The following is a 16623-nucleotide window of genomic DNA, read 5'->3' on the forward strand; positions in this document are numbered from 1 at the left end:
TATTCCCATTCATAACAAATTCATTCAGTTTTGTTAATAAATGTTTATCAGAAAAGATATTATTTCCTATCCTCAAGGACCTGAACAACAGGATGGCCTCACTTGCACGTCTGAACGATCCAACTGCATCACCAACTAAAGCAGCAAACTGCAAAAGCACTGCCCAGCTAACTACAAAATTTGGTGGCCTTAAGTAACTAAAGTCTGGGGAATGATTTCTTATGCAGCAAATCCTAACAGATACAAAATATATGAAAAATGATCTCAATGAATCTTTTGATGTTTTTCATGTAATTTAGCTCTTTTATCATGTCTTTCACCTCCCCGTTTTCTAGGAATCCTGAATGATTTTTCTGAAAGGGATTATCTGCTCTGTGAATGGTACCTTTATTTTCTCTCTGCACTTGACATTTCAGCACTAAATGATGTCCTTCTTAAGGACAGGGAGTATATTTTAATATCCTTTATATTAAATTTCCAGTACCTGGATCAGGGTCTGGAATAAATGAGTGGATAATAAAAATGGATTAATTGTGGTGCCAGTCCACATGGGTTTGTGATTTTCCCTAACAATATTAAAGAGCTCAGATTTCTGCGGAAGCAGAGAAATTAGATTGCTGGACTGACTGAAAGGTCTTAATAAAAAACCAAAAACAAGATTAAGTATATCTCACAAGGTTATAATTTCAGCAACAGGGATAACTGAGATGTCAAGTTTCCTCATTTAGCTGACTGCTAGTATTCTTGAAAATATAAAAAACAAAATTTATTAAAATTACAGAGACTGACAAATTATAAATTAAACCAATAAATTGACATCAATTCCACTAATAAAAATAAATTGAAAAAATATTTAGATATAAACTTCTAATTTTAAAATACCACACAATAATTTAAGCAAAAAAAACCCTTACTCTTTTCCTTTCTGAAGATGAATGTCATTGGATCTTTGCGTTGGACTGGAAAAATAACTGTTGGCATTGGAAGAATGATATGCAATCCTTATCTGATGCCGAAAGGAAAGGGAGAGGGGAGGGGAGAGGGAGGGAGGAAGAGAGGGGGAAAGGGTGAGACAAGAGAGAGAGGGTAGAAATATTAATACACATTTTCAGCACTTATTATTTATTATTTCTGTCAGGCTCAGGACTTTTATGAATGGAAAAGCTACTTCATTTTTTTCTTCTAAGACCTGTTATCCATGATTAAATGAAATTTTTTTAAAGATTTTATTTACCTTTAGAGGGGAAGGGAAGGAGAGAGGGAGAGAAATATCAATGTATGGTTGCCTCTCGTGTGTCCCCTGCTGGGAACTGGCTTGCAACCCAGGCATGTGACCTGACTGGGAATCGAACCGTGGTTGCTTGGTTCCCAGGTAAATGAAATTTTTAAAACTTCATTTCTTCTGCCCAAACATCAGCACCGCTGTACCAAAACTATGGCGCAGGCATAGCTTTTACACCACTAGAACTGCAAGAAAAACTAGAAAGACATGTAGCAGGAGGATGGTTTTTATGTTAAATAAAACATTCTTTTGTTCTTCAGAGAACTTCAAGGAATTTAATTCAAATGAGATTGTTAAAAGTAGGTCTGAAAGATGCCAAAGATCACTAAGTGGGTTTGTGTACTGGAATGAGAAGACTGGGTTCCCATTAGGAATGACTACACCATTTTTGAAGGAAGCATATTGACCAGCTATGATGAAATTGTAATTCATATATCACTGGTTTAAACTTGTGCATCCAGTTTGAGAGGTAAGCTTCCAATATGTATTGAGTCAAAAAATGTTCTTTTATTTTCACCTATTAGTTTCACATTTATGAAATTATCTTTAAAAACAATATAAAATACAGAATAATTTAATGTATATAAATGTTTGATAAAGTTTTATTTCTGGTCATAAAAGATCAGAAGTAAGAAATTTACCAGTATGGAGAGAGTGACCTAACTAAGCTTAGTAAACCCATACAATAACATACTATGCAAATGGCCTTACACAAATCATTTAATAACATGTTAACATATAATATGTGATGAGAGTACTATAAAATTGTATGTATAACCCTATGTATATAAAAAACAAAATAGAGATATAAGAAAATGACAGACTTTATTTCATGACTGAGTAAGAATATAACAGCAAGATATTTTAATTCTTTTCATTTCCTGTTATAGTTATAATTCCCTCATAATAAAAGAATTTCAATTGTAGAAAAAAATATGTGTGCTTTCCCATGGAAGAGAAAATTTAGATGTGGGAGAGCATTTTATTTTAGGTGATGGATTTTCTATGACAACTTTATAGTTCACATCACAGATGTTAAAATAACCAAGAATCCACACACATAAAAAATGTGTCTGATAAATTCCTTAGTATGTTGATTGGTTTGGGTTTAGAATAAATTACATATAAAGGTTATCATATTGCTTTAATAATGTCAAAGATGATCTTGGTCTCCCCTACCTTATCTTCTGGAAGTCCAGTCTGGCTGAAATAAATGGCGTAACGGTCATCACCTTTGATGTAGAACCTATAAACATCAGAATCCGGAGCCACCAAAAATCCACTGAAGCGTGCAGCAAATGTGTCTTGCTCCATGGGCCAAATATACGAAGCTGAATCTACCCAGCTGGCACCCATGTACCCTGGTGTCTTTTCATCGTATTCAAGTATCTCTTCAAGATGTGCCGGCCGACTATTATTCCACACCTCAAGCTTCAGGCCTCTCCCACCTGAACATCAAAACAAGGAAGCCTTTCACTAGAATTCTGACATGGTGTCTCAAAGGCCTCCTATTTGGGTGGTGGTTGGAGATATTCTATTTCAATTGATACATGTGTGAATGTAAATACACATGTTCAAGTTCATTGAACATGTGTGTAATTAAAACAATTACTACATGTACCTGAGTCCAGAGCACAGAGTGCTACTAAGACGGTCTACAGTTTACTAGAACTTCACTTCTCTGCACCTCAGTCTCCATCTATGTAAAATGGGAGTAACACTGTGGGCTTTAAGATTTGTCCGTATTTTTTGACTTTTTCATTTTTTAACATCACTTACGATCAAGGATCCCATCTCCTTTTTGGACAGAACCAGAGAGAGAATATTCTCATTAAGGTGCATCTATACTTACCATAAACCCTGTGATTAAGTTTTTTCTCACCCCCAAAGGAGCCATCTAACTCTTTCTATTTCTTCCTTAAAATACACCAAGCAGGCTCCTTACTTCCTCCAGTGCCCTTAGGTTTGTCTGGAGCATCCGGATGTAGGAAATAATGGGAATAATGGCTATTCCTCTTCAGCTCAGTTGAGCAACTTCAACTGAGAAAGGTTTGAGCACTTCATTCCCCGACGTATATCACTTTATTTCAAGTTACCACTTGTAAATACTAAAATTCTTTTCTTAAACTGATCATTTTTAATGTTGTTCAAAATGAGGAAATCTAAGAGGTTGGTAAATAGAATTTATCTGGCTTTGTATTCCAACCACTGCCACAATTATAAACCAGTTTCACTGTCTGCACAAGAAGAGACACAGCTTATGTAAGCGAGCGCACAGGGGCTGGTGAATGTCTGCAGATAACAAGGCCGTCAGCTGCACTTTCCCTGTGTCCCAGGTGAAAGTCTGAGGAATTTTGAGTTCCATTTCTCTCATCCCTTGTTATCACTCCTAAATCATTCTAGATGAGTGAAGATTAAACTCTGGCTTTTTTTTAACTAGGAAAAGGCATAACTAAAATTTCTGTGTAGCCTGTACCAACATTTAGTAATCATCATTTAATTTGAAAAAAAGGTACCATGATACTCTATCAGTGGAGATGGCTATTTTTAGTAGGACGTTTGACGGATTAGGTCAGGTTTATCTCCCCTGGTCCAGACAGTGTAGAGAAAAAGTAGGAAGAAATTTATTATAATTTTTTAAGAACAAGTTCTAAAATTTTCAATATTTTCTACTAATTGTTGAAGTCTGACCATATCCCCCCTAAACTCATATTGCACTTTAATACCCAATGTAATGTAGCAGGAGGTGGGGCCCTAAGGAGGCACTTAGGTCAGGAGGGTGGAGCTCTCATAAATGGGACTAGTGCCCTTATCAAAGAGACCCCAGGGAGTTCCCTCGGAGAAGGGGCCGCCTATGAGGAAGCAGCTGTCCCTAGACACCTAATCTGCCAGTACCACGATCTTGGACTTCTCAGACCCCAGAACTATAAGAAAGAGATGTTTGTTGTTTATAAGCTATCTAACCAATGGCATTCTGTAATAGCAGCTGAAATGGACTGAGACATTAATGATATATATCAATAATAGTCTTCTTAAGTAAATGTAGAAATGGCCAGTCTCTCTTCTGGTAACTTACCTGGATGTACAGTTCTGAGAATATCAGGTTTGGGGGATGTCCTGCAACATATACTATTTTCTGTGACATTCAAAACATCACAGGCTTGACCTATAGAGAAGAAAGGTGCAAAGCAATTACTGCAGAGCTTCCTAATGCAAATCACATCTGCCTGTCTTGAAGCACTTTTTCAATTAAAACAAAGTCACACAAGCAAGAGGCAAAAACGGGGGCACTAATTTTTTGAATATATTCCCCATTAAAGCTTGTCACTTAGAGACTGTCATACTTTGTAAGTCAACATTTCCTTGGCAAGATATCTCAAGTCTGAGTAAGAAAATTTCACAATTTCTGAGAAACAAAATTAATCATTTTATAAAATTATGTCAAAATAAGGGATTTCATTCCTGGGTCCAAGACAAAGAAAATTGATGTTAAGAATTTACAAAAGTAGGTGATCCCAGTTCTCTTAGGTTAAAAAAAAAAAACTGGTTTGGTCCAAGTTCTTTACATGAAAACAAAAGGGATAATAATTTGTAAGTAATATTTTCAAAAAATGATTGACGATTTAAAATCTCAAATCTGGTTTTCACATTAACAGTAATGAAATATCATAAAAATTAACTTATATGTGCATATCAACTGTACAACATTGGGTCATAAAACACATATATATTTAAAATAATTATGTCTCTGGTTCTAATATTCAAAACATTTATATTTAAAAACATCAGAAAATGCACGTGAAACTTTAAAATCTGTAGCCTAGATTTTAGTATTGATACAGGTTACCAGCAAGGATTCATAGGGATAGGAAAAATTTTGTATAAATGTTAGAGGGGGTGGCTTTATGTTAATTTCTCCTCTTGAAATCACATGTTGGCTGGCTTGAGAAAATTCCTGCAAAGTAGAAAACGCCTGAGCAGAGGGCTGTCTCCGAGAAAACAGGTGCCAGTAGCGTAGGCTGACATCCTTTCCCCTACTCGTCAAGGGCGGTTAGGTCACTATGACTGAGTGGGAAGATCCCATTACTATATTTACCCCAGTCTCTTTTTCGAGTTGCATAGTTCCTTACCTCTGAACAGATCTAGACCAGACCCATAAAACTGATGCATAACCAGAGAACCAATTTCTATGTAATTTGTGGCCATGTGACACATCAATTAATGCTCTTTGCAAGACCAGTACCATCAATAATTACTGACACCCAAACAAAAGCACAGTATCTCAGAAGGGGATAAGGAGAGTACCCTTAAATACTACTTTAAATTTACTCATAATCAACTAACCCATTGAGAAGTAACAACAGTTCAAGAATGACATTTAAGAATTCATTAATGTCTAGAAGTGCGGCAGGGAATTTGTGGGTGGCAGCCACACCATGCCACCACACCCTGCCTTTTTGGTGCTGACCTCAGAGCCCAAGGCCTGGTCACACAAGGCTTCAAGGCAAGTCCCCCACTGCTGGATTCAGTGGGAAAGGCATTGAGACCCAGAACCAAACGCCTACGCGGAAATACCCCGCTTCAAATTTAAGACATTGATTGAGAAAATACAATTATTCTTCTTACAAATTACTAAAGAAAATACAGAAAGATGAAAAATACCTCCAACTAGAACTCGGACTGGGGAATCTGTCTGATCGAAGAACCTTCCATGTATTGTTAGCAGGGTGCCACCGCGAATGCTTCCTCGTGAAGGTGAAATCAGAGTGACCTCTGGGGAGGGGGAGGGAAAGCATGTGAACTAAAACTATGTAAATATTACACATAAACCCAAATGCTTGCTTTTAAAAACTTTCTAAATTACCGAGCTATAGCACACAGTACCACTAGTGTAAGTTTTGTGTTACCAAATGAATTAGGTGGTTTGTTATTTTGTTTTTGACACAGTCCTGCAGAGGACAGTCAGTGGGGCTTTCATAGAGACCTACATTTCCTGGGTACCAGGCTTTAGTGGAGAAGGATCCTCCGGAGACACTGGGAGGTCCAGAGAGTAAGGAAAACCGGGCTGAGCACAGGTGTTTGGTGCCAAAAGAAGACATGCGAAAACAGAATGGCCTCGTCTCCCCTATGCCTTAAGAATTAATCCGTATATTCAGGGGCCAATATCTTATATTTTTATTTTTATTTTTCTCATATGGTAGATTTCTCATGTAGTAGATTCCATCAAAGTTCTATGTAATTTTACATATGAGTTCACATTAAATACATTTCCAGAAAAAGCCAAGCTATATCATATTTGGTTGATTCTAAGACATCTTTGTTTCACATTGAACATCTATGAAATCAGAATTTGCCAATGCCATCACTCCTGACCTAGAATGAAGAAAAATTCAAGAAGAATTATGTTTGTTCCTGACACTCTCCTAGGAGTGCTACCAACCTGAGACCTGTGTACATTAAAATAAATATCTGACTGAGGAGTCTCTTGGACTGAGGGCATATATCTGAGAGACATAAACCACTGGCTTGTGGTTTCTCAATTGAGAACAGAATCGTTTTCCTCCTTCAGCCAGCTGCCAATGCTAAGACATGCCTATTTCCCTTCTATCTCTTTCAGTGGGGTGGGTTTATTTTCCAGCCAACCTTACACTAGGACTGTAGCCTTCAGGGTCCTCACTTAATGACACAGCTTCCTATTAGACTCCTTTCCTCGGGGATTTTCCCTTCTTAGATGTACATACAATCATACAGTACACCCTAAGTCATTATTGTCTTTGATTTAATGGAATGAAGTATATACATCTCACTTTCTTCTCACATACACACAGAGTCAAGGGTCACATACCTGCATATGTCTGAAACATGGAAATTTTATTCAGAGAAGAAACAAAATATGCCATTTTTTGTGGGAAACTCCTGTTTAAGAAAAAGTTCAAAAACACTTTCAGTGCAAGCTTTATTTTAGGAAAATGTTATTAATTATTTCTTTTAGGAATAGAAGTCACGTTATAATTTGCAAAGCAGCTGGACAGAGCTTTTGGGGAAGGTTATGTTCTGTGTCTTGATTTAGTTATGAGTTCCACAACTACAGAAGTGCACAAATCTACACAGATGCACAACTGCCAGGGCCTACTGAACTGCACATGTAAAATATGTTTGTTTTATTATGTGTAAATTATAACCCAATAAAGTAAGAATTTCTATCACCATAAAACCAGGAGGGTGAAGGCTGGGCTCTTGTCACAATAACTAACACCACTGAACACTTGTCGGGCATCCTGTCAAGAGATTTAAGCAGTTAGGAGTTTTAAAAATATTTTAATTTATTGCCATTTAATCCTTACATCAACTCCTTACACTAGATGACAAGAGAGTAAGTGGCAGAAACAGAACCTGCACCCAGGTAGTTTGAGCCAGAACTCTGGTTCCGGGCCTGCTGATTCGCATGAGAGTGCAATGGATGAGAGCAAGTTAAAAACAATCCACCAGAGTTAAGTATGAAGACTGGGAAGGAAAAGAATCTGAATCTAGAAACTGCTGTTCTCTGATTACTTCAATGAACTGTAATTAGAAAAGTTACAAAATTCAAATGTTAACACTCACATCCATTCATCATAATTAACCAGAACACAAGAATGAGAATCTATTTAAAGGGATAATGTAAATCTTGTAGTTGAGACCAATAGTTAACTCCCTCTAAATCTAACCCAGGTGTTATAAAGTGCATTTGAAAACTAAAGAGTCCCGTTCAGGTCAAGACGCCAGCAGAAGTAAACATGGCTCACCTCCTTGCACAACCACATCAAAATTAGAACTCAACTACAGAACAATCATCATTCAGAACCATCAGAAGTCGAGTTGCATGGAAGTCTGACAACTACAGAATTAAAGAATCCACATCCACCCAGGCTAGTAGGAGGGGTGGAGACATGGAACAGGCTGGTCCCTCGTCCATGTGTGGAGGATAAAAATTTGAGAGGGATATCTGAGGAGTGAGGAGTCCCAGCCCCATACCAGGCCCCCTCAACCCAGGGTTCCAGTGTAAGGAAGATAAGTCCCCATAAGTTTTGATGGCATAAACCAGTGGGGATTGAATGATAGAAGAAACCTCTGGAGTCCCAAGCAGTTCCCCTAAAGAATCCATACACAGACATGGACTCACTGCCTCTGAGCTCTAGCACCAGGGTAGCAGCTTGAAGGCACCAGTAACACACAGGGAGGAACTAAAGTGTCTGGTATCAAACCATTATTATATGAAATGTTAAAGGGATTTATTCAAAAAAAGATCAAAACTATGAACAGTAAAATGGCAATAAATACATATCTATCAACAATTGAATCTAAAAAACAAATTAAGCAAATGAGAAGAACAGAGACAGAAAGATGGATATGAAGAGCATTTTGATGGTTGCCAGATTGGGGGAGAGAGGAGAGAGAATGGGTGGACAGGTGAGGGGATAAGAAGTACAAATAGGTAGTTACAGAATAGGTATAAAAATGTAAAGTGCAGTATAGGAAATGGAGTATAGCCAAAGAACTTATACACGTGACCCCTGGACATGAACACTGGTGGGGGGATTGCCTGAGGGAGTGGAAGGTGCCGGATGGAGGGGGGCAAAGAGGAAAATACTGGGAGAACTGTAATAGAATAATCAATAACATATTTAAAAATATTTTTACAAATAATGAAGGCCATTTAATCACATTGCCACTCACCAAGAATATTATAATTAACATTTGGGTGAGACCAAAAAGACTGTGTTGTTAATAAATGTTATTTGAAATATTGGGAAGAAAAACTAAAGAGTCCCTGGAAGCGTTTTATGCTAAATTAGTTATTTAAGAAGTTCATACTGGATTTTATATTTTTATGGTATAAGCCTTTAGTTGACTTGCTAAAGATCTGAAATAATGCTAATTCCCACAATATTGCCTGTGGTCAGACCCTGCATCAGAAAAATTCTCTCTGCTTCTTAAGTTGGTGGGAAAACTGCCTCCAGACATAAAGTTGCAATGTAATTTATTTGGCATGACATTGAGGTGATTTTCACTAATTCAATGATAATGACTAGGCATTTCACAATTAAGGCAGCCTCATCTGAACCTTATCAGTTTGGAACAGCTGTTGTTTGAACTTGGGTAATAGAGGAAGGAAGGTTGGCTATTAAAAGAAACACAGAATGAGGGCCACCGTGGTCTTTAACTGGTTCATTTTATACTCAGCAATGCCCCTGAAAATTTGTAAAATATTATATGGTATTTTTAAAATCTTAAAAATGGGTTTTCACATAGTAAATGTCACATTTTTAAGTTATCTTAAATTCCTAAGATAAAACACATAAAAACACAATATCAGTTCTGAGACAATATAAAAAAATAGCAATTTGCTTTGAAAAATTATAAGCCAAGATCACAGAATCTATAATTTTATGCAGCAATTCCCTATACTATGTGAAAATTTACCAGCTTTTTTAATTGAAAATTTTGGGACATATTAATGCAGCATATTGATTTATGGACACTTATCAATCACATTCAGTCTCTATCACTCAAACCTTCTATTTCTGGATAATTATTTCTCTGAGACAGATGATAGATATGGCAATTAGTACCTTTTATATAGACTAAGAATAAAGAGGTTATTTTTCTTGCTTGAAGATGATGACATTGAGGGCAAAAGAGACCCATATATAGTTCAAGAAATCATTTCTAACTTAAGAATTGTTGCTTCTAATATGGTTTTCTAATATTTTCAATAAAATCCTATTGTCCTGTCTTACCAAGTTATATGCACATCATGCCCTTGTAGAAAATGACAGTTAACTCATGGAACTCTAACTCATGTGCCCCCTGTAAATTACAAAGGTAAATCTTAGTACTATTTACATATCATCCACTCTGTTTTGTCCTTAAGCTGTAACATTCTTAATGGTTTTGGTCAGATCTATGCTGGTCTATAATAAAGCATCCAGCCCAGGTATCAAATGTGCTACAAACCTACTGCCTCTAGATGTCTAGAACTATAAGATCTAAATACTACAACAATGGATTTGGTCCCATCAACTCAACTGCAGTTCCATGCATGTAAGTGACAAAAGTCAGCCTTTTCCTGTAGTTCATGAGCAGCTATTAACCAGGTATAACACCTACTTTGGTTGTAATATTGCCATTCTTTTAAAACTTCTAATTGTTGAGCCTCTCCTTAGAGACAACAAAGAAATCAACAGACGTTACTAGAGCTATCTATATTAGTATTCCTTGAGCAAATAATATGATTTATCTGGATTTCTGCTGTCTCATTTTCTCAGTGAAAGACACTATGACATTTTGTGCAGAACAATTCATTTGGGTTGGGACGTCCTGGTCCTGCTCACAAAAGGCTATTAACATGCCCCAGTTATAGTGACAATCAACAAATGTCTCCACACACTTACAGATGCACCCAGGAGTGGGTGACGCTGCCATGGTAGAGAATTATGAGTGAAAGGGAGTTGCAAATCCCTTAGACATTAATTTGTGAGAAGTGAGTAATTAATTTTTTAACCTCTGGATCTAGGGCACAAAGTAAATATACCCTTTTATTTTATTTACCCAGTTGAATCAATATGAAAATTATTATTTACAAAATAACCTACCTTCCATAATCACTATCCAAGATGAAGCTGACATTGTGATGACCTGGAATTAATTAAAATACACAATCAATTAAATTCCCAATTGTGGGAGAACAGTAACTATATTTTATAAAAGCTGATTTGAAAAGCAAAGAAACTGCAAATGAAAACTGTAATTATACAACCATCTATTAATCCTCAAAGAAATGACAACTGAACTATCTTAAAGAAGTACCTACTTTAATATATATATGTATGTATATATATATTTATATATATAAAATGGTATGTTTCAAGGTTAACACTAGAAAAACCTAACAAAATATAATAGTAAATGAAGAATAATGAAAAAACATATATGTATATAACCATATTAACCCCGAAATTCTTTCATCCATTCAACAGCTATCTAGTTGGGCCAGACACTCTGCTGCGGGTTGAGATGCAGAGTGAACACCCAGTTTCCTCTTCTCCTAACAGAGCATCTTGTCTGGGCGAGGACACAGCCAGCCAAGGGCAATGACACAATCAGACCACTACGGATTGTGATAAAGCCATCAAAGAAAAGGAGAATGAGCTTTGAGAATGTAAGGCAGAGATCAGGGACAGTTTTTTTTTAAGAAAAGACGTTTTATTTGAAATTCTCAGGATGAGAAGCTCATAAAAGCCCTGAGTCGGAAGGGACTGGAGCTCATTCAGGGACTAAGAGGTTTATGTGTATGGAGTAGACAGAGCAAAGGGGAAAATAGAATGAAATAGCTGAATTTGTCATGAAATCTTCTGGATGACAAATGAAGAAGAAAAGAGGAATTTTGAAGAAGCTTACCTTAAATGTAAACCTTAGGAAAAAGGTAATTCATACATCTCTGCATGAAATTGAAAAGAAGCCAAGGAAAAGAGGCAATGCTAGTATTGAATAAATGGTGGACGCTGCAGAAGAATCCAAAACAAGGAAATAGAGTTAGGCATTTCGGAGATATGAAGAATGAGGATCAATATTTACCGATGTAAGTTCCAGTCGGCTTACAGATCATAGAACCCATGTCTCCACTTGGGTGGTCTAGTTTTAGACCATACCTGATAAAACACGTGTGTTAATTTCAAAGCTTACATTGACACAGAAATTTTAAAATGTTATGTTTCCCTTAAAAACATGAGTTTCCAAATAGGTATCCAGACAGAAACTGCTACAAAAATAATTTCTGTGAAATTAAAATATTTCCCAGATTTGGTTGAAGATAGTTAAATGAAACTTCATTGAACAATGAAATATTTTACAATTAACTTGACCATCCCTATTTATATTCATCTTAAACTTTAAAATACTACTGGAAATAATTATTTTAATAAAAATATTTCTCAAAACATTTTTCTCATAATAATCTATATAACAGTTCCTATCAAACTATACTGGAGATAACCAGGCATATCAAGTAGTATTTAAATATATAAATTCTTGCTAATTTACTATAAAATATTATAATCTACACTGCTTTATAAAGCATTCAGCTCTTTCACCTTGCTAGAAATTATTGTTTGAACTTAGGATGTTTATATCTACTATTTATTTTTCTAAAGAAAGTTATTTGAATTACTTACAATTTATCAGACTGTGGTACAAGAAGCTCACAGGGCATTCCTCCAATATACACTCTGTATAAATATTTTATTGGAAAAGAACAAGTTATGTTTAATACATTTTCAAAATGCTCTCCTCCCACCAACTTAATGTCACCCTATGTTTTTTCTCCAATCACTTATTATCCATCACTTATTCATTTGACAAACATCCATGGAACACCTGTTACATCACAGTCTTTGCTCTAGGTATTGCAATGCATCAGTGAGAAAGAAAACAAAGATCCCTGCCCTTGTGGGACTGACATTTGAACTTGGGGAGGCAGATAAAGAGATGATAATCAGAACGTATTTGGTGCATTAGCAAGTGAGAAGTGCTGTGGGAATACAAAACATTGAAACAGATAACAGGGACTTTTCCAGCTCAAGTTCCATTAATTCAAATTCAAAACATAATTTTGTAGAAGTTTCATACTATAGGAACTCAACAAAGTCCATAACAGAGTCCCCACAGAGTAACCAGGATGAAAAGAATGTCTAACAGCATGAGCAGGTTGAAATGAAAATAAGAAGCTGAGGAGGGACAGGGTAAGGCTGGAGACAGAACATCTGTCTTTGCATTTCTGCAGCTGATTAGGTCAGCATATTGCTTCAAGGCTGATAGAACCTGATGGCATTGGAGGCCTGCAGGTTACTGACGAGTATTGTACTTTTTTGCATCATCATAGTAAACCACCCAGTGTCTGTGACAGCAAATTACAGACTCAAGATAAGGCCAGGCACAAACCTGAGCTTGAAATATACGGACTTCTGTTTGCACAGAATTTTGAACTTTTTATTATACTTTCACATACAAATCCTTTCACTTGGTTGTTGCATTAGGTCTATAAAGAAGGCAACTTGCAATTATTGTACCCATTAAAGATTGATGGATTCATATTCTCCTTCTAATCTCCTGCCTCACTGCACTTAATAATTTTAGCAGCTAATACTTACAGGCAATTATTACATTCAATCCATGCAATCTTTTACAAGTTAGCAACTATTATCTTTCCACTACACAGATGAAGAGACTAAGACAGGGAAGTTAAGTAGCTTGCTGGCCAGTAAGGGGTAGAGCAAGAATTCAAACCCAGACAGTCAGCTCCCTGTTTGCTCTTGAACATACCCAGTAATTCCCACAGTGGTCTGGGTTTGCCTGTCTGTGATAATACTATACTATTTGGCCTTAAGTAAGTATATATATTTTAATTTTTCTCATCTTAAAGCTCCTTGGTAGACATTAGATCATTTTAGTCATTTGCTTGTCCTCTATTATTTGTACCTGGTCTGAGTTCAGAGATTTGGCTGAATTGACAAGACTTGTGAGTAGCAGAAGCAGCTTGAGGACCAGGGTGTCCTGACTTCCTGCTCAGCACTTGCTCCACTGCTCCTGCTAATGGCATTCGGGTACAACGTAATGCCATGGGGGCCCTACTGTCACAATTAATGTGGTAGAAATGAGTGTCTAAGATCTAAATGTGGGTCTAAGATCTCCTCGCCTCCCATTAGTAGATGTGTGAAATTTTTCTCTGTGTACATAGTGTTTCAGGGTTTGGGGAGTGTAAGGGCTGGGTAGCCTGACCTCTGTGGTCCCTGCTGACCACAATTCTCTGAGTTTATGACATAATTTAATCCATTCCTTTGTATTAAACAGAATTAACTTCAGCTATAGTCAGGGCAGGGGGAGGAATCTCTTTTTTAAAGGTAAGCCTTTTATTTCTTGGCAGTTTCATGGAAAAGGATGACTTAGAAAACCCCATCTAGGGATTAAAATATAAACCATTCATAACAGTCATATGGTGATAAAAAATCTTTATTTATGCTAAACTGTCTATATAAAATGTTAAATATTTATTTTCTGTTTAGTAGTTCTTTTCTTATGTATAAGGAATCAATATGAACACTTCCAGATTACAGAATGATGTAGATGTTATTTAATTGAGTTATACTTCACATAATGCCAAATAAATCAACTTGATTTAATTTAGTAAAACCTTTCAAATTGTATGTTTTACAAAATTATATATGCAAATGTACGTGTATGCATGCTGTCTGAATTGTTGTTTGACTTATCCATTTAATATATGTACTCAATAAGAATGAAATATCCCGAAAGCCATGAGGCTGATTCTCTCCTTCTGTCTGCAGGCAATGAACAGACTTTGCATCTGTGAGGCAATAATACTGAGATAGCCACACCTAGGCTGCAGGCTGAGAACTCTAGTCAAAATACTTGTTTCCAGTCTAAAATGTAGACAACTGTTTTGGATGTTAAACAGCTAGCCAATAATTATCATTTGTTCAGAGTTGGTAAATGGGAGAACCAGAATTCAAACTCAAGCCTGGTAATAAGTTATTGATGTTTTGTTGTTTTCGTCTGTTTTAGCTCTCTCCTGTATACCACGGTACAGTAGAAAAAGTGCCAAATGACATGTTAGCTGACTTGGGTTCTCCTCTTGACCCTGACGCAGCCTTGAATGTCTGGAATTCAGAGTGTTTTTTTTCATGTGTGCAGTTAGATGAAGTAGCAACATTCCCCCGTAATAAAGTTCTGCCTTGAACTCAATGGCGCTGGCACTTCCCTCCATGTGCCTTCTACGAATCCATCAATCACAGAGAAAGGATGATGCTTCCACATCAGTGCACCATCCGACAGGCTAGTTTTCTTCCTACGGTCTGGCTCAAAGAACACTGGTTAATCCCACTGTAGTGGTTTTTAATATACTTTGACCCATTATTTTTGGAATATCTAGTCTACAAGTTATAAGAATGTTTCCACATCGATAATTTACCTCAAAACTCTAACATTTCTCCCGTTTGAGCTTAGTGCGGTATTACTTCCATAGACGTCAGTGAAGGTTCTCCCTTGGATTGTTATTAATGTACCTAAAAACAAACACAAAATTCTGTGTAAGACATGTACCCACAAGCCCACACACTTACTACCAGAACATGAGAGGGTTTTCCAGTATATCTCATGTTCACCACTACTGCTTAGAATTCTTTGGAAAGTTCTAGCAAATACATTGAAACTTAAATGAGTATCTAGTGTTAAGAAAATATCTGTAAATACTTATAGATTAAAGATGTATTTTCTGACAGGATAAATTATTCAATAAATATCACTGAGGTCATAGGTGATTTAATTGAAAAAAATAAATAAGAGTCTCTACACTAAAAAAGCAAAATCTTGCCCTGGCTGGTGTAGCTCAGTGGATTGAGCACAGGCCTGCAAACCAGAGGATTGTTATTCGATTCCCAGTCAGGGCACATGCCTGGGTTGTAGGCCAGTTCCCAGCAGGGGACCCATGAGAGGCAACCACACATTGATATTTCTCTCCCTCTCTCCTTCCCTTCCCCTCTAAAGATAAATAAAGAGAATCTTTAAAAAAATCAATCCTAGGTGAAATAAAATTTAATATAAAAATAAAACCACCCCAGTTGGTGTAGCTCACTGGATTAAGTGCCAGCCTATGAACCAAAGAATCACCAGTTCAATACCCAGTCAGGGCACATCCCTGGGTTGCAGGCCAGGTCCCCATTGAGGGGTGTATGAGAGGCAACCACACATTGATGTTTCTTTCCCTCTCTTTCCCTCTCTCTAAAAATAAGTAAATAAAATCTTTAAAATTTTTTTAAACATTAAAAACTCTAAAAATAAGTGAAAATTTATGTAATACTTATGTAATTGGGATTTGGGGTTCTTCTATAGCATGAAAACAAAAAAATAAGAGGTTATCATTTACAGATTTTTTAAAAGATTAAAAACCTTTAAAAAAGGTTTTATTTATTTCTCTTTAGAGAGACAGGAAGGGAGGGAGAAAGAGAGGGAGAGAAACATCATGTGTGGTTGCCTCCCGTGTGTCCCCGTCTGGGAACCTGGCCCGCAACCCAGCCACATGCTCTGACTGGGAATCCAACTGGTGACCCTTTGGTTTGCAGGCAGGAAGTCAGTCCACTGAGCCACAGCAGGCAGGGCTGATTTACAGATTTGATAATAAAAATTAAAAGTGTTTGAATGACAGAAAAATCATTAATCAATTTCAAAGCAAATGATAAATTCCAAAGTATTTCTCACATATATTATATATAAATGGTTAATATCCT

General features: G+C 36.6%; 1 protein-coding gene across 1 annotated transcript in view; it reads right to left on the reverse strand.

The window, feature by feature from the left end:
• PKHD1L1 (PKHD1 like 1) overlaps positions 1-16623 on the reverse strand; it is a 137935-nt gene that overhangs the window by 105265 nt on the left and 16047 nt on the right. Inside the window, 9 exon segments of the mRNA XM_053661152.1 lie at positions 915-1006; positions 2462-2730; positions 4359-4448; positions 5945-6055; positions 7128-7198; positions 10918-10960; positions 11900-11973; positions 12496-12549; positions 15309-15402. Coding sequence (XP_053517127.1) covers positions 915-1006; positions 2462-2730; positions 4359-4448; positions 5945-6055; positions 7128-7198; positions 10918-10960; positions 11900-11973; positions 12496-12549; positions 15309-15402 — 898 coding nt within the window.

This window comes from Artibeus jamaicensis, unplaced genomic scaffold (genome assembly GCF_021234435.1).
Source record: "Artibeus jamaicensis isolate MK-2021 breed Jamaican fruit bat unplaced genomic scaffold, CSHL_Jam_final scaffold_916, whole genome shotgun sequence".
Lineage (NCBI taxonomy): Eukaryota > Metazoa > Chordata > Mammalia > Chiroptera > Phyllostomidae > Artibeus > Artibeus jamaicensis.